The following is a 19,181-nucleotide window of genomic DNA, read 5'->3' as shown; positions in this document are numbered from 1 at the left end:
ATGTCAACACGTGATCTAATAAGTTTAAACTAGCTGTAAATAAAGAATATTTTCTTTAAAATAACAATGCACTGCGCTATATATTGTCAATATGTAAAATAAATTTCAAAATGACCAATAATTTGCTTGCAAACACAGAAGAAAAACGTTTAGTTGAACAGAGTCTCAAGCAAGATGTTACCTCCACTGAAAACAGAGAGAGACTAACGCTTGTTTGGTGTGTTAACAGGCTGGATGGCGCGCTAGAAACTAGTGACCTTACCTTCAGTTATGTTCAATTATTGTTAAAATGACTAAAAAATTTTATATTAAACTTTTAAAATTATTGAATAGTATAAACATCTTGATATTTAGTAAAATAGTAAGGAATTTAAGCCCTAGAACAGATTACTGTATTGGCGGACTAATACGACAGCTGGTTGACCGCCAAGTGCAAGCGAAAACATGCTGAGGTCAGCTCGTAAGAAACTCGTTAATCGAGGGATTGCTCATTAACCGAAGTTAAGAATCTTATGGGAGGTAACTCGTTAACCGAAATCTCGTTAACCGAGGCGCTCGTTAACCGAGGGACCACTGTACTCGGAATTCTCTCATTCCCGGAAGCTCTCTGCACCAATTGTTCCGGCTAATGGGTATATCACTGTGTATATGTTGGGCTCAAAGACTGAAAACGACCACAATGCATTGTGGATGTTTTCAAAAGAACCAGAAAGTAAAATTTTGCATCTTGGGTTTTGCCCAATAGATACAACTTAACCTAACCTATAGCAAAATTTTGCTTTATCGTTATTTTCCAAACAACCTCATAGCATTGTGGTTAGTTTTTGGTCTTTGAGCCCATCATATATATATATTGTGCACAGGACATGTGTAAGCCTACCCAGCCTCCTTTCAATGGAGAGGTCTGGGTGTATGTAATGTTGATGTCAAATTAAATATAATATTTTTTTATAGTGGTTAATATTTTATATTATCAACGATAAAACATCCAGCTTTCCTTCTCCCTCCCTGTTCCCTCCACTCCCACCCTGCCTCCTGAATCCCTCCCTCCTTCCCAGCCCCCCGCCTCCCTCCAACTCAGTGTCTCACACAATACTTTAAGCTGTAGATGTTGTGTGTGTGAAGTTGTAGTGTTGGGGTATTAACTAATGAATAATAACTGGCCTAAGGTTAAAAATGCTTTGAAAGCATTTGAGGTTAATGCCTGGTTGATGATTAGTGGGTCTCATGTTTTTTACCCATTTTTTTATAAGCTCTTTCGTTTGTGGTGGAGGTGATGAAAGGATTAGTGGATCCCATGTTACTGGCCTGACCTGATGTTATGTAAGGTCACTCATTGTACATAAGCTTCTCTCAGAGCCTGTATATTCAGTTGCCTCTGTAGATGTCTTGAATAAAGACGAAAGCTAAGGTGCTCCAGTGTTTCCCTTTTCCAATGTGGTTTTATATGTTACTGGTAATAGTTTCCTAAATACTCCTTGCTAAAATGGGGGGCTGAATCTTATACGGTGATTTTTATATCATTAATCTCAATTTAGCAAACTAGTTCACTAAATTGAGCGAAAAATAATGGAAAAAAATTCCTTACGCTAAATTGAGAGTTCATTATATAGGATTCCATTAAATTGAGAGTATACTGTACTATAAAATCAATTGATTCACATGCCAGACATCCAAAAAAAAAAAAATATTCCTAGATAATACATACAAAAAAAAAAAAAAAAAATTAAGGGAGATACAGAAGCAATGTAAAGGTGTGCAGTAAGTGACTTGCCATGCCTTACCTCTCCGCACTCAATGGTGGAAACCAGAGGAGTGCCACTAGCCTTCGTGAATGAATCTCTCTCTGCTTGTGAGAAGCTGGCCATGTGGCAGTACCACCGCAATACGTGGGGATACTGTGACACTGATGACCCAACTTCCTCTAATCTTTGTATGATACTAATGTCATCTTGTGTGGGCATGAAACCATTAATATAGCTAAAATTTTCAAATTTTTCATTCAGCTCAGAGAGTCTGGATGAGCAATGGTCACTGTACTTTATGTTGTTGGATGAGCTGGGAGGTGCAATGGCCTGAGCCTTGCACTTCTGTCTTGCAGTTTTCACCTAGTGAGTAATACCAGTCAGTTTTGAAGTACAGTACATGGTCTACCAGACCAATGTAGATTATAATGCAAGAAATCTGAATAAAGGAAATTTAAAAGACCCTTCTTTTCATAAATTTGTAAACAGCTTAAGCATAAATTTTCCAAAATACTGGTAAAACATAATCTTCTACTACATAATGTAATAACTATGATGGTTTAATAATTATCATAATACTGTATTACAATGGGTATATAAACTCACGCAGCAAACATAATTATTATTATTGAATAATTTAAATCATAATCCTAAATTATGTAGGATTGAAAATGAAGCAGAAAAAATTTGCATCACCTATAAGGACACTAACCATTGACTGTAAACAGTTGAGTGATTCATGAGGCTTGAAATCCTTGCCAATATTCATCATGGCAAATTTTGTAGCATTCCACAGCTTATTGCAGAAGTTTCTGTATCCATTGACCCGCAATACATCGAGGTTGATATCCCGGCCTGGAAGAAGAACAATTGGTTAACATATGGCCAATATACCATGTAGATACTGCATACACAATGAGAAGTAGATAGGATTTTATCATAGGTTTCAGTTGCAAGACAAGGCACATTTTGCAAATTATACAGCATGACCTTAAAATTCCAGGAGTGTTAGAGCTGCAGGCTTCTCCGAGACCACCAACGACGACATCCTGGAGGTAATCAGGCAACCTGAGGTGACTGCTTATGTGGATGTCAGTAGCATTTTACCAAATCACGGCACCATCAGCTCGATGAACAGGCTTTGTGTGAAATAAAACATAGTCTAGAACTGCTTTTAGTGCTCTTGTGGCATGGTCAGTAACGTTCCCTGGCCCACGCAGTAGGTCGAGGGATCGAGTCCTGGCTGGTGAGGTCGTGGATTTATATATATATATATATATATATATATATATATATATATATATATATATATATATATATATATATATATATATATATATATATATATATATATATATATATATATATATATATATATATACACAGTCATGCGCCTGTTAACGTCCAACCGAACAACGTCCGTTCGCATATACATCCGTGCCCCCCCCCCCAAAAAAAAACTTCCGTGACGCCTGCTGGACCACCACTCCACGACACCCTGATGAGACACGATGATCCTCCCCAAACTGGCCAGATATTATGGGTTAAAGGAATATCCTTCCTTCCTTAGGCATTTGCCTCCAGGTGAAATGTTAACCTACATTTATTAAGGATAAAATCTTTCACCTCCAGGTGAAATGTTAACCTACATTTATTAAGGATAAAATCTTTCACCTACAAATTGACAATAACACATTTGCTGTAATCTGACATATCTAGTTGCCTCAACAATTGCAACCCCAGTTGAAATTGGGGTTGCATTTTCAAATTCTGTCATTACTAAGGAATAACGAAGTCTCTGGTGCACTGCACTCTAAGATTAGGAGAAAACGGACGACTCAGGAGTCCGGAAGTGAGAGAAAACGGACTCCTATGACGGGGCACTCAAATAAAGAGACATGGCTACAAGTTTTGTGGACTACCCACTGTACAGTACTGATAGTATAATTTTCATCACTTTGTAATAAACCTAGTCATGCCTATGTGTGTTTCTGATAATTACAAAAACATTATATATTTATATATTTAGCGGTTGTACAAACACAAGGCCTCACACATGCCACTCAGACTGACAGACTTGACAAGTTTTACCAACCATAAAGACAGGTGAAGCTTTAAACATCACTCACAATGGATCTTGAATATTCCAAATGTAATCAGACATATCTAAGTTGCCTCAACAATTGCAACCCCAGTTGCAATATAAAATTCTGTGTCACCACTAAAAAATAATACAGTAGTCCCTGGTGCACTCTTAAGATTAAGAGAAAACGGACGACTCAGGCGGCCTTGAAGTGAGAGAAAACGGACTCCTATGACGGGGCACTCAAATAAAGAGACATGGCTAGCACATGTTTTGTGGACTACCCACTATACAGTATCCTTTTCATCACTTTGTAATAAACCTCGTCATGCCTATGTGTGTTTATGATATTTACCATAACATTATATATATATTTGGTGGGTCTAAATGATCGTAAAATGGGAAACTTGGGGTTGGGTGCCTGGAACCCCCATTAGAATAAATCCCATAGGTTTATGTAATTTCGGACAACTTTCATTTCGGTTAACGTCACGTTTCCAAGAACGTACCTAGGACGTTAACCGGCGTATGTATATATATGTATATATATGTGTATATATATATATATATATATATATATATATATATATATATATATATATATATTACCCCGCCCTACTTGTTTTATCATATCTGGCAGTGCCTCGCCAGAAACTTTCACTTAACAGATTTTTTCCATATACACGGTGAGTGTCTGAGCATCATTTTAGATTGAGCCACCCGCCACCCTGCCTGACTGCCTGTTTTAGCTCATAAAATTCATACAAATTACCCGGCCAGAATATAATTTACATTGCTGGAATTCTTATAATTTGGTGATCATTTTGAATATAAACATCATATATTTTGCATTAGACATACAAATTTTAGATAAAATTTTTCTCTGGTAACTATGTTATCTTTTGTAAAATATATGACATTTATTCAAATATATTCCTGGTCTTACAAGGAATCCAGCAATGTCAATTATATTATCCTAACTTTAGTTTGAGGTATTATTTATTACAAAAAGTTAAGTATTCTGGTTTTCCCACACATCTCCTTGGGACGGTTGGTGGGGGGTGGGGGAGGGAGGGACAGACCGACCGACCAACCATCTGTTACCCGTGAAGAATATTTTTTTTTATTAACTGAAGATATTTGTTTTAGCTCATAAAATTCATACAAATTACCGGTCAGAATATAATTTACATTGCTGGAATTCTTATAATTTGATGATCATTTGAATATAAACATCATATATTTTGCATTAAACATACAAATTTTAGATAAAAAATTTCTGAGTAACTGTTATCTTTTGTGCAAAATATATGACATTTATCAAAATATTTCCTAGTCTAAAGGAATCCAGCAATGTCAATTATATTATCCTAACTTAATCTGAGGTATTATTTAATACAAAATGTTAAAAGCTAAATTTTTACCCTCTTCTCTTGAAGGAGATGATTGGTGGGGGTGGGGGAGGTTGGGACTGACCTCGGTTGGAAGAGGCAAGGTGGGGTACTTTGATTGACAGATAGTTGTGAAGATTTTTATTTTTTTTATTAACTGAAGATATTTGTTTTAGCTCATAAATTCATACAAATTACCCGGCCAGAATATAATTTACATTGCTGGAATTCTTATAATTTGGTAATCATTTTGAATATAAACATATATTTTGCATTAGACATACAAATTTTAGATAAAATTTTTTCTGAGTAACTATGTTATCTTTGTGCAAAATATATGACATTTATCAAAATATTCCTAGTCTTACAAGATCCAGCAATGTCAATGTATCTAACTTTTAGTTTGAGGTATTATTTATTAAAATTTAGTGGTTTCCCCAAATTTCTCAGAGGAAGAGCCGGCAGTGTAGTGTGAGAGGGGGAGGAGTTGAGTCCATTATTTGAATGGACATTAACTAGCGACTGTATTTCTCTATTTCTCTTAAGTATTAATTGTGCATGTACCATCATAAAATTAAGATGTTATTTTACTACAACATAGTTATGTGTCTTCAAAAGAGAGGTGGGTTGTGGGCGGTTTCTATTGGAATTAATCATATGTTCTGTTGTTCATAACGCAGGACCCTCTGGGTTCAATTGACGCGTTAAGTGAGATTAATATATATATATATATATATATATATATATATATATATATATATATATATATATATATATATATACAAATAAAACTCTATATGTGCGTGTGATCCATAGATATGCTGATGCACAGGAAAAAGTTCCCAGCGTTTAGGTGTAATTCACATCTTCGGGGTGAGTACAAACTAAAGTAGAAAGTACAGAACAGGTTATATATATATAGTCATGCACCGGTTAATGTCTTAGATACGTTTTTGGAAACGTGACGTTAACTGAAATGGACGTTGTCCGATCATCACATAAACTTTGTATTTATACTTACGTGTATGTGGAATACTATATACGTACATATACACTTTTACTCTTAAATCACTACTGTAATGTGATACAGGTGATTAATTTTTATCTCTTGTGCAAAATACATGACGTTTATATTAAAATTATTCACTGTTTTACAAGGATTCCAGCAACGCCGGGCAGATGGGGGAGAGAGAGGGTGGGAGCGAGCGAGTAGGCGTGGGGGGAGGGGAGGTAGTACGTTTGACAGTTGGCACAGGCCCAGGTCTAACGCGTGTATATTTATCAGTTCTTAAGTGACTAAGCTTCTCTCTTATAAAAAGCCAGTGAAATGACCTGGGTGAACATAATTAACATGCTGGGATTCTTGTAACATACTGATTAATTTGAATATAAACATGCTATAATTTGTACTAGACAAAACAATTTTAGTACCGTAATCAAATTAGTACATGTGCACTCCAGCTTTGCACTAAGGTCATTTATTTCTATTACGTTTCTTTTAGTATGGTGTGTGCATGTAAATGGATGAAAATAAATGAAGAAATCTATGTAAATTTACCCAAAAATACAGCTGAAAAACTTTTTTATAAAATGTGCTACAGTACTGTACACTAATGTACAACAATTCTTATCTCTTGAGCAAAATATATGAAGTTTATATTCAAATTATTGGCTGTCTTGCAAAGATTCCAGCAATGCAAATTATAATCTCCTAACTTTAGTCTGAGATATTATAAAAGATAAAAACTGTAAGCCTAAAACCCTGGCTGGGGGAGAGGGATGGAGCCAGCCAGCAGGGGGGTGGTAGGGGGTGGGGGGGGTTGAGGTGATATGTTTGACAGTTTGAGCCGAAGGTCTCTGTGTGTTTATTTAACAGTCCTACTAAGCTTCTCTCATTTTAAAATGCCAGTGATATGACCTAGGAGAATATAATTAATATTGCTGGGATTCTTTCAGATACTGATTTATTTGAATATAAACATGTTGTAATTCGCACTAGACATAACAATTTTAGTACTGTAATCAAATTAGTACATGTGCACTCCAGCTTTGCACTAAGGTCATTTATTTCTTTTACGTTTCTTTTAGTATGGTGTGTGCATGTAAATGGATGAAAATAAATGAAGAAATTTATGTAAATCTACCCAATAATACAGTTGAAAAACTTTTTATAAAATGTACTACAGTATTGTACACTAATGTAATACATTTTTTATATCTTGAGCAAAAAATATGACGCTTATATTTAAATTAATCTCTGTCTTGCAAGGATTTCAGCAATGTAAATTATATTATCCTAACTTTAGTCTGAGATATTATATAAAATAAACATAAAGAAATCACCAATATTTTTTGTGGGAACACAGGGAGGGAGGTAGCCAGTCGAGTGTGAGGTGAGGTGACAGAGTGTCAATATTTATCTGAGATAAGATTTGACAGTTGGCATGAAAGGCCTGGTTGTTTATTTATCATTACTTAAGAGTGACTAAGCTCTTCTCATAATTTGCCACCCAAACGACCTGGGTGAATATAACTTACATAGCTTGGATTCTTGGAAGATAGTAATTTATTTGAATACCTGTATAAACAAGCTATATTTGCAATAGACATAACAATTTTAGTACCGTAATCATTCAGTACATGTACAATAAAGGTTTGCACTTAGGTCCATTGTTACTGTACAATATTGACTAAATTCACTAGATAACGTATGTCTGGCAGCACAATCTATAAGAATACGCGATGCATACGTGACTGTGCCCGCTCTAGGGCCATTTAGGTTCGCTGCGTCCCATTATTTGAATTTTTTTTTCAATTTAAATTTTAATTGTTTGTTCCTTGACAGAGGAAGCGGGATCCTAGTGCTGTCACTTGGTACCCCTGTACCATAACACCAGAAGCAACTGGCCAGTGTCACAAGTATATACAGACAGACCCCGACTTACGACTGCTACGACTTACGACCGCCTCAGATATAGAGAAAAAAAAAAAAAAAAAATTTTCTTCAAATGACACCCATTTTCTATACCGAAACGTTTCCAGTATAATGCAGTATCCATGTATAATTAGAAAATTATGGGGGCCCCATGTGCATTCAGCTGACTACATTAAAGGTAAGTGCTCAGTCACACTGTAACCATTCCTTATTATTTATTACTTTCACTGTACTGTATCCATTCCTCATTATTCATTACTTTTACTGTACTGTATTTCATTGTAGATTATTTATTTAAAAAAAATAAAATAAATAAATAAATAAATAAATTTTTTTTTTTTTATCTATGTCGGACTTACGACCTGGATTTGGGTCCCTAACCCCGTCGTAAGTCGGGGTCTATCTGTACAGTACAGTATTACCCCGCTTTACAAGGTTTCACTTTCTGCGATTTCTCATTTATGCGGTACCTCGCGAGAACCGGACTTTCACTTTCTGCGGTGCATCTACTCATATACGCGTGAAGAATATTTTTTTTTTTTATTTAGCTCATAAAATTCATACAAATTACCCGGCCAGAATATAATTTACATAGCTGGAATTCTTACAATATGACGATCATTTTGAATATAAACATCATGGATTTTGCATTAGACATACAAATTTTAGATCTAATGTAATAATTTGGTTTACACAAAGCAAATATTTTATCTTTTGAGCAAAATATATGAAGTTTACATTCAAAATATTCCCTGACCTGCAAGGAATCCAGAAATGTCAATTATATTATCCTAACTTTAGTCTGAGGTATTATTTATTACTAAAAGTTAAAATCTAGTTTTTTCACCCAACATTTCTCTGGTAGGGAGGGTTGGTGGGGGGTGGGGGGGAAGGGTTGGGACCGACCAACCATCTGGCGCAGTTGGAAGAGGGGGGGGAGGCAAGTTGGGGTACTTTGATTGACAGAGAGTGTCGTGAAGAATATTTTTTTTTTATTAACTGAAGATATTTGTTTTAGCTCATAAAAGTCATACAAATTACTGGACCAGAATATAATTTACATTGCTGGAATTCTTACAAAATGATGATCATTTTGAATATAAACATCATGGATTTTGCATTAGACATACAAATTTTTGATCTAATGTAATAATTTGGTTTACACAAAGCAAGTATTTTATCTTTTGTGCAAAATATATGAAGTTTACATTCAAAATATTCCCTGACCTGCAAGGAATCCAGAAATGTCAATTATATTATCCTAATCCTTTAGTCTGAGGTATTATTGTTTATTAATAAACGTTAAAAATTCAGTGTTTCACCCAACTGCTTTCAGAGAGGAACAGTGAGCGATGATTTGAGTCCATTATTTGAATGGACATTAACCTGGCGACTGTATTTCTCTTAAATACTAATTGTGTGGGAATACCATCATAAAATTTAGATGTTATTTTTACTACAACATAGGTATTGTGTTGGAAAAATTGGAGTTTGGGGGTCGGGCCAGTCTCATTTGGAATTAATCCCATATGTTCTGTTGTTCACTTTACGTGGTTTTCACTTTCCACGGTACCCTGTGGGTTCAATTGACCGCGTAAATCGGGGTACTACTGTACAGTCATCCCTTGGTTATCGCGCCTAATTGGGACCCCACCGATAACGAAAGTACAGAACCTATGGGATTTATTCTAATTGGTTCTAGGCACCCAAGACCCAACCCCAAATTTCCCATTTTACGACCATTTAGACCCACTAAATATATATATATATATATAATGTTATGGTAAATATCATAAGCACACATAGGCATGGCTAGATTTATTACAAAGTGATGAAAAGGGTACGCTTAATACTGTAGTCCACAAAACATGTAGCTATGCTTTTTTATTTGGTCCCCCATCATACGAGTCCGTTTTCTCTCACGTCAGGACGCGTGAGTCCTCCGTTTTCTCTCTTAATCTTAGAGTGCATCAGAGACTTCGTTACTCTTAGTAATGCCACAGAATTTGAAATTGCAACTGGGGTTGCAATTGTTGAGGCAACCAGATATGTCTGATTACAGTGTTATTGTCAATTTGTAGGTGAAAGATTTTATCCTCAATAGATGTAGGTTAACATTACACCTAAAGGCAAATGCTTACTAAAGCCTAAGGAAGGATATTCTTTTAACACATAATATCTGGCCAGTATGGGAAGGATCACTTTACGCGTTTAATTCAACCCACAGGGTACCGCGGAAAGTGAGAAACGCGTAAAGTGAACAACATAACATATGGGATTAAAAGAAATAGAGACTGGCTGACCCCCAAACTCCACTTTTTCCGACACAATACCTATGTTCTAGTAAAAATAACATCTTAATTTTATGATGGTACATGCACACAATTAATACTTAAGAGAAATAGAGAAATACAGTCGTGAAGTTAATGTCCATTCAAATAATGGACTCAACTCCCTCCCCCCCCTCTTCCCAGCTCACTAGCTCGTACCTCTCTAAGAAATGTTTGGGTGAAAACACTAGATTTTAACATTTAGTAATAAATAATACCTCAGACTAAAGTTAGGACAATATAATTGAAGGGATACAACTTAGCTCATTTATACTTATACTTAGCACAATCTCCCCTAAATATACCTTAGGTTTCATGTTTATTCAAGACATCTTCAGGTCATGAGATTTGCTAATCCCCCACCCAAGAAAGGGTGACCTGACATTTCATCATCAGGTCAGTAATATGAGACCACTAATTCCCTACCCTACCTCCACCTGACACTGAGTTTGTTCAGGTGCCCCCAAAATAGCTATCGTCTATATTCAAGACTTTTCAGAAAATACTCTCGATTTTCAACCATGGAAAATTTTTTCCCACAGCCGGAAATATTTGGATAATTCCAGCTTTGGGAATGATTTTTTGAGCAAATTTCAATTCCGGCTATCGGAGATTTCCGGGTTTGAGGGATTCTGGCTAATGGAGATATTACTGTATTGTACTTACCTTGAGCTGTGTATGCACAGAGGGCAAATCGCAGGGCATCAGTGCCACACTCAGGAATGCCTTGAGGGTAGTCATGTTTCTGACCCTCCTTTGCCTTTGCTATTTCACGAGGATCCAAATTGCTATTTTCATCAAGCTGTTTGTTTAGATCCTGGAGTAAATGGTTCAAAAGGTTACTATACAAAGAAAAAAATATCACTATTTCCTTATGTCAGTTCAAAAGATCTTAGACAATAACAATTTGGAAGTCCAAACACTATGAAGCCCCATTAAGAAGCTTCTCTACAACTGTTGATAGTCATGAAATTTAACTTGACTCAGGACATGGACTAAGACTTCAGGGGAAACAGAAAGAGGTGTGATGTTCTTACTATACATATTACCATAATGCCTACATTGATGAACTAAATGCTAGCCTATATAAGGAAAATGCTTGCTATTATACACCCCTGTACTGCAATAAGCTACTTATTGTAACACAGACATATAGACTTCTATGATTCTATCTCTCATAATTTTTAATTGTAGATTGACCAGTGTAATGAACAGTCTTGTTACACATTTAAAGACCAAAAATGATGATGTGCAGTAATAACGTAATAACATTAATGTCAATGAATGACTTCTCAAACTGAATGCATACTTGTTCCCCTCAAGAATTCCTTAACTAATCACATAAAATTTGCCAATTTTTGCACCTGTCTTTAAAACTTTAAGAATATATATATATATATATATATATATATATATATATATATATATATATATATATATATATATATATATATATATATATATATATATATATATATATATATACACACACACACACACACACACACAGGATGTACCTCTCTAGTCCGGCATTCTGTGGTCCGGAAACTCCCGTGGTCCGGAACGATTTTAGTTTGTCCAATAGGTTGATAAGCAGCTTTGTTTTTTTTTTATCTGAATTATTATTATTATTACAGGAATATTAAATTTTTGCCCCTCAGGCCCCAATGTGGGTCAGTGACCTATGCCCGGGTGGGCTAATCCCCGAAAAAAACAACAACAAAGCCGCGGGAAATTAAGGTTTGTTTACATCCGGCAGTTCGGCTCTCTCTCTCTGTTCCTCTATACAGAGTACCCTTCAATATATATGAGCAGTAAAAAAGTGTTGCTTTCATATTCTTATGTAGAGTAATGACGATATGTTTTCACATGTGTGCACTTACAAAAGCGCAATCTCACTTTTTTTTTACCATTAACGGTTAGCTACTTATATTGTTCCATTTATTAACATTAAATAACATTACAGGTACTTCAAACAACCATATTAATTTTTTTACATTAATTCTACTACAGCTACAATTAGGGTCTTATTTTCTTCAGCTTTATATGTAGAACCAATCAGTCACTGGTTTTGTAAGCTTTAACAAAAACAATGCCAGCAGCCGTCTCGTCTCTCGTGTGTTTTAATATTCCATGTATTATTAATAAATTGTACTGTTAATTTTGCACACACAAACATTAATTCAATAAAAACAAATTCAGAAACATTAATTAAAATATATATGAACAGTAAATAAGTGTTGCTTTCATATTCTTATGTAAAGTAATGACGATATGTTTTCACGTGTGCGCATGTGCACTTACATACGCGATCTCTCTTTTTTCTTTACCATTATCGTTCGCTACTTCTATTGTTCCATTTATTAACATTAAATAACATTACTTAAAACAACCATATTAATTTTACTACAGCTACAACCAAGGTCTTATTTTCTTCAGTTTTATATGTAGAACCAGTCAGTCACTGGTTTTGTAATCAATGAAAACAATGCTGTCTCATTTCCTCGTGTTTTAATATTCTACGTATTATTAATGAATTTCAGTAATAAACAATAATGAATCTTTCGTACATAAGAGAAATGATGCTGCTTACAGATTGTGCCCGTCGTCTGAACGTTGGTGGGCTGTTCAAACCCGTCGAAATTCGAGTTTCCGCCCTCAAAATTTTTAAATGTTTTGTTTTTTGTGTATTCAAATAGAAAACGTCGAATTAAAAACTCGCGAAATCTGAGAAGCTACTGTACGACATTTAACCCTTCAATATGTCTTCAAAGAAACCATGAAGCAGAGAAAGTGGTGCTAGTGCTTCCAACCCAAGTCACTATCTATCCAGGAAAAGGGTGAATTTCCATGGTCCGGCACCGGTCAGGTCCCGAGGTTGCCGGACTAGAGAAGTGCAACATATATATATATCTTGATAAAATCACAAAGAGAAAGGGAAACAACGGAGCACCTCAGCTTTTGTCTTTATTCAAGACATCTTCAGAGGCAACTGGGTTACATGGACAGAGAGAGGCTTAAATATACAGGGTGACCTTATTAAACATGAGGCCAGGTCAAAATGATGTCATCCACTAATCCCCACACCAACACACACGTAGAGGAGCTTAAGAGAAACGGGGCGACGTGACTAGTCAGGTCAGGTAAAAAATAAAAGAGCCACTACATAACTGAGGGCCTTCATATCAGAAAGTTTCTAAGGGCCTTCATATCAGAAAATTCCTTAGGGTCTTTATATCAGAAAGTTCCTAAGTGCCTCTGTACTAGAAAGTTCCTAAGCAGCCTTGACATCAGAAAGTTCTTAAGGACTTTCAGACTAGAAAGTACTTCAGGGCCTTCATACTAAAAAGTTCTGAAGGACCTCCAAACTGGAAAGTACATAAAGGTCCTTCATACTAGAAAGTTCATAAGGACCTACCACACTAGAAAGTTTTTTATTACCTCCAAACTAAAAAGTTCCTTCTAACTTTCATACTAGAAAGTTCCTAAGGGCCTTTATACTAGTAAGTACCTAAGGTCCTTCCTGCTAGAAAGTACCTAAGGCCTTCCAAACTAGAAAGCTCCTAAGGGGCCTTTATAACAGAAAATTCCTAAGGGCCTTTATACTAGAAAGTCCCGAAGGGACTTCATACTAGAAAGTTCATAAGGGCCTCTTTACTAGAAAGTACCTAAGGGCTTCCATACTAGAAAGTGCCTAAGTGCCTTCAAACTAGAAAGTTCCTAAGGACCTCCATACTAGAAAGTTCCAAAGGGCCTGCATACTAGAAAGTTCCAAAGGGCCTGCATACTAGAAAGTTCCTTAGGGCCTGCATACTAGAAAGTTCCTTAGGGACTGCATACTAGAAAGTTCATTAGGGTCTTCATACTATAAAGTTCCTATGGTCCTTCATACTACAAAGTTCCTAAGGAGTCTCCATACAAGAAAGCTCTTCAGGGCCTTCATACCAGAAAATTCCTAAGTACCTTCATACTATACAGTTTCTAAGGACCATTATGCTAGAAAGTTCATAAAGGCCTTCATTCTCGAAAGTTCCTAAATGCCTCCAAACCAGAAAGTCCCTAATGTTCTTCATACTAAAGTTCCAAAGGGGCCTTCATACTGGAAAGTTCCCTAAGAACCTTCAGACTAAAAAGTTCTGAAGAGGCATTCATTTTATTTAGTTCCTAAGGACCTTCATACTAGAAAGCTTTAAGTGACCACCACAAAGTGGCCCTTTCACAAAAAAATTCAGAAGAGCCATTCATATTACAGGTACACATATCTTCTGAGTTGGTACCCATGGTGCTTCATACAATGTACAAAACTTAAAAAACACACACATACCTGTAATGTGATCCCATTTATCACATCCATTGGGTCGATTACGTTGCCAAGGGATTTGCTCATCTTACGACCATGAGCATCTCGAACCATGGCATGAAGATACACCTGTCTGATAGAGAAACTCAAAATGAATATAAAATACAGGCATACCCGGGTTACGTTCCTGAAAATATTTCCACAAAGTGAAATTCAGTAACATGAAACCATTTTTCCTATTGGCTTCTATTACTGTGTACAGTATATAAGTTGAGATGCATTAGTATGGAAATTTTCTGAGGCACAAAAATGAAATGGAACACAAGTACAGTAGAACCTCGATAAATCGGACTAATAGGGGCAAAACCCAGTCCGAAAAATGCGAAAGTCTGAGAAAAGCAAATGTACTGGGGGGAATAACACTGCTTTCTGAACTGTCTAAAGAAAATCAGTTGTTGTTATGTTATTACCGCACTTCAACAACTAAGATCTTTAAGTGTATAACAAGGATATTAAAAGAATATTACATCAACAATAAAAAAAATATGAAACAGAACTCTCTGGGTTGAAAATCAGACAAGAAGTCTGGTTGTCACTGAGATGATTGTTATTTACTATAAAGTATTATATGTGAGCAAGCAAAAAATTTGTCTTATGAATAAAGAGAAAACTGTATACTGTACAGCACTATGAAGATAAAAATAAGAACAAATAAGTGTAGGAGTATACTGTATGTGGAAGACGAATGTTTATCTGGGAGCAGCTGGCAGAGGGGAGGGGGGTATCATGGGTGGGGGGTCCCACCCCTTCTTTCCCACAAGATTCCTTTAACACTTCTTTATGCAATTTTACCACAATTCTCATATAATTTAGGATCATTTGGTGCCGGGTTGATAAAATATTATCCTAAAAGAATCACCTTTCCTGAAAAAAGAATCCCACACTGAACACTATGCATCATTTGTTTACAAAGAGCAAACAACTGATTGGCTTACCACAATGTCTGTATTCAAAAATTAGCAAATTAGTACAGTACAGTTGTGTATTTATCATCACTTAATAAATACTATTGCAGTGTATTTATCACCATTTAATAAATACTATTGCAATGTATTTATCATCACTTAATAAGTAATATTGTAGTGTAAAGTACAGTACTGTACAGGTAATATGCATTTGCATATACTGTACTGTACCTTGGTTTATTCATTAATCATTTGTCTAAATACAAGTAGCCCAACTGAATCATCATATAACACTAAGAGGTAGTAAATAACGTTTTTAAGAAGGTATCTTCATATCAAATGCTAGACATCAACTTAGGTCATATGTCGCCGGATAAAAATTAAGGCTTAAGACTAAAATAAAATAATACAAGGTAAAAACACAATAAATAACATAGAACTTTCATGAACACCATTTAAATATTAATAAATAAAACTCAATGCTTGTGTAGAAGACTGGCTTCCTCTGCAAAGGAGAGAATGTCCCGTCCCACGTTACCCTCTCCTTCCCTAGCACCAAAGAGAGACAGTAAGGTCTGTCTCCACCCTGACACTGGGAGAGGTGCTCACAACGAAGATCTTTGAGAATGGGGCATTCCACCAGGAGGTGCTGAACAGTCAATGGGACCAGACAGTCATTACAATGGGGAGGGGGGCACCCTCTCCATTAAAAAACCATAAGTCAGCCATGTGTGGTCATTGTAGAGGCAGGCCAAAGCAGTCTCTCAGCAGCATGACAGTACAGTAGAACGTCGATATAGCGGAGATACGTTCCTAGAGAGGTGCCTTTAAACCAAATTCGCACTAAATCAAAGTGTTGTTTCAATGGAATAATTTAGTTTGGTACTTGAGAGAAACACAAAATACTAAAAAGACTGACAGTCTACCCAGATGCACCTCAGCCCATCTCCTAGAATAAACAAAACATTGTGTTTTGTAGTATTATGTTAAAAGAAACACTCATAAATCAACACAGCTAAAATTAAGGGATACGAAATGGTCTGTTTACTGGCTGGGAAGATGGGGGGAGGGAGGGAGGTGAGGTGAGGTGAGGTGATATGTTTGACAGTTGATGCGAAGGTCTAGTTCTTATTTATTTATCTGTCCTTAAGAGTGACGAAGTTTTTCTCTTATTAAATGTCACTGAACTGACCTGGGAGAATATAATTAACATTGCTGGAATTCTTATAAGATAGTGATTAGTTTGAATATATACATGATATAGTTTGCATTAGACACAAAAATTTTTGTTTTAACTAATTTTATTACAAAGGGCTAAAATTTTTATCTCTTGTGCAAAATATATGACACTTATACAGCTTGTACCTCTCTAAGCCGGCAACCTCGGGACCTGACCGGTGCCGGACCATGCAAATTCACCCTTTTCCTGGATAGATAGTGACTTGTGCTTACGCTTGAAGACATATTGAAGGGTTAAATATTGTACAGTAGCTTCTCAAGTTTTGCGAGTTTTTAATTTGATGGTTTATATTTGGACACACAAAAAAAACACTACACAATTTAAAATTTTGACGACGGAAACTCGAATTTCGACGGGTTTGAACGGCCCGCCAACGTTCAGACATGCACAATCGTGTAAACAGCGTCATTTCTCTTATGTACAAAAGATTCATTATTGTTTATTACTGAATGTCTTTTTGATTGAATTAATGTTTATGTGTGCAAAATGAGCAATACAATTCAATAATAATACGTAGAATATTAAAACACACTAGGCAATGAGACAGCATTGTTTTCGTTGATTACAAAACCAGTGACTGACTGGTTCTACATAGAAAACTGAAGAAAATAAGACCCTGGTTGTAGCTGTAGTAAAATTAATGTAAAAAATTAATATGGTTGTTTTAAGTGATGTTATTTAGTGTTAATAAATGGAACAATAAAAGTAACAAACCATCATAATGGTTAAGAAAAAAAGTGAGACTGCGCATATGTAAGAGCGCACTTGTGAAAAACATAATGTCATTACTCTACATAAGAATATGAAAGCAACACTTATTTACTGTTCATATATGTTTTAATTGTTTCTGAATTTCTTTTATTGAATTAATGTTTGTGTGTGCAAAATGAACAATAAAATTCATTAATAAAAGGTGGAATATTAAAACACATGAGGAGACGAGACGGCACTGTTTTCGTTAATGTTTACAAAACCAGTGACAGACTGGTTCTACATATAAAACTGAAAAAAATAAGACTCTGGTTGTAGCTGTAGTAAAATTAATGTAAAAAAATTAATATGGTTGATTGAAGTAATGTTATTTAATGTTAATAAATGGAACAATATACGTAGCTAACCATTATTGGTAAAGAAAAACAGTGAGACTGCGAGTATGTAAGTGTGCACATGTGAAAGCACATCATCATTACTCTACATAAGAATATGAAAGCAACACTTATTTACTGCTCATATATATTGAAGGGTACTCTGTATAGAGGAACAGAGAGAGAGAGCCGAACTGCCGGATGTAAACAAACCTTAATTTCCCACAGCTTTGTTGTTTTTTGTTTTTTTTGCGGGGATTAGCCCACCCGGGCATAGGTCACTAACCCACATTGGGGCCTGAGGGACGAAAATGTAATACTCCTGTAATTATTATAATAATTCAGATACGTAAAGAAAAAAATAAAGGAAAAAATGAAAAAATAGCTGCCTATCTACCTATTGGGCAAACTAAAATCGTTCAGGACCACGGGAGTTTCCGGACCACAGAATGCCGGACTAGAGAGATACAACCTGTAATCAAATTATTTGCTGCCTTGCAAAGATTCCAGCAATGCAAATTATATTCTCCTAACTGTGATGTTATATAGGATAAAAACTGTAAGCCAATAATCACCCAACCCAGACTGGGAAGATGGGGGAGAGGTGACAGTGACACATGTTTGACAGTTGGCACCAAAGGTCTAGTAAAGTATTTATTTGTTTATGTCCTTTACAGTGGGGTATGCTATAACGAACGTAATTGGTTCCAGAACCTCGTTCGTTATAGGATTAATCCGTTCCAGGCCCCCAAATACAACCACTTAACACTGAAAAAATTCTGTGGAAAATGTAAAAAATACGGTACTTTATCTTACCTTAGTGTTATTCAGCATGCAGGTACCCCTAAACACTGGCACATCACTATCACTTCCACTGGGAGTCTTGGCTTTAAGGTCCTCAAACAATTGTTTAGCCTTCTCACAAATTATAGCTTCACTAATGTTACCACCTGCCATTTCTTTCTCCTTTATCCACACTAAGAGTAAATTTTCCATCTCTTCAATCACATTACACTTTGCTTTGCTAAGTCTAAAGATTCCCTTAGCCACTTGCACAGTTTTTAACTCCTCTTTATTCTTCAAAATCGTACATATAGTCGATTTAGC

The 19,181-nt window shown here is 35.8% G+C and overlaps 1 protein-coding gene across 1 annotated transcript in view; it reads right to left on the bottom strand.

The window, feature by feature from the left end:
- Positions 1-1,584: 1,584 nt before the first annotated feature.
- Positions 1,585-19,181, bottom strand: part of LOC121874644 (valine--tRNA ligase-like) — a 54,597-nt gene continuing 37,000 nt past the window's right edge. Inside the window, exons 3-7 of the mRNA XM_042378873.1 lie at positions 14,809-14,917; positions 11,151-11,301; positions 2,458-2,600; positions 1,775-2,108; positions 1,585-1,589 (exon numbers count right to left, since the gene is read on the bottom strand). Coding sequence (XP_042234807.1) covers positions 1,585-1,589; positions 1,775-2,108; positions 2,458-2,600; positions 11,151-11,301; positions 14,809-14,917 — 742 coding nt within the window. The remainder of the gene's footprint in view (positions 1,590-1,774; positions 2,109-2,457; positions 2,601-11,150; positions 11,302-14,808; positions 14,918-19,181) is intronic.

Source organism: Homarus americanus, unplaced genomic scaffold (assembly GCF_018991925.1).
Source record: "Homarus americanus isolate GMGI-L3 unplaced genomic scaffold, GMGI_Hamer_2.0 scaffold34360, whole genome shotgun sequence".
Classification (NCBI taxonomy): domain Eukaryota; kingdom Metazoa; phylum Arthropoda; class Malacostraca; order Decapoda; family Nephropidae; genus Homarus; species Homarus americanus.
The sequence above is the reverse complement of the archived record's forward strand: the minus strand, read 5'-3'. Positions and strand labels throughout refer to the sequence as shown.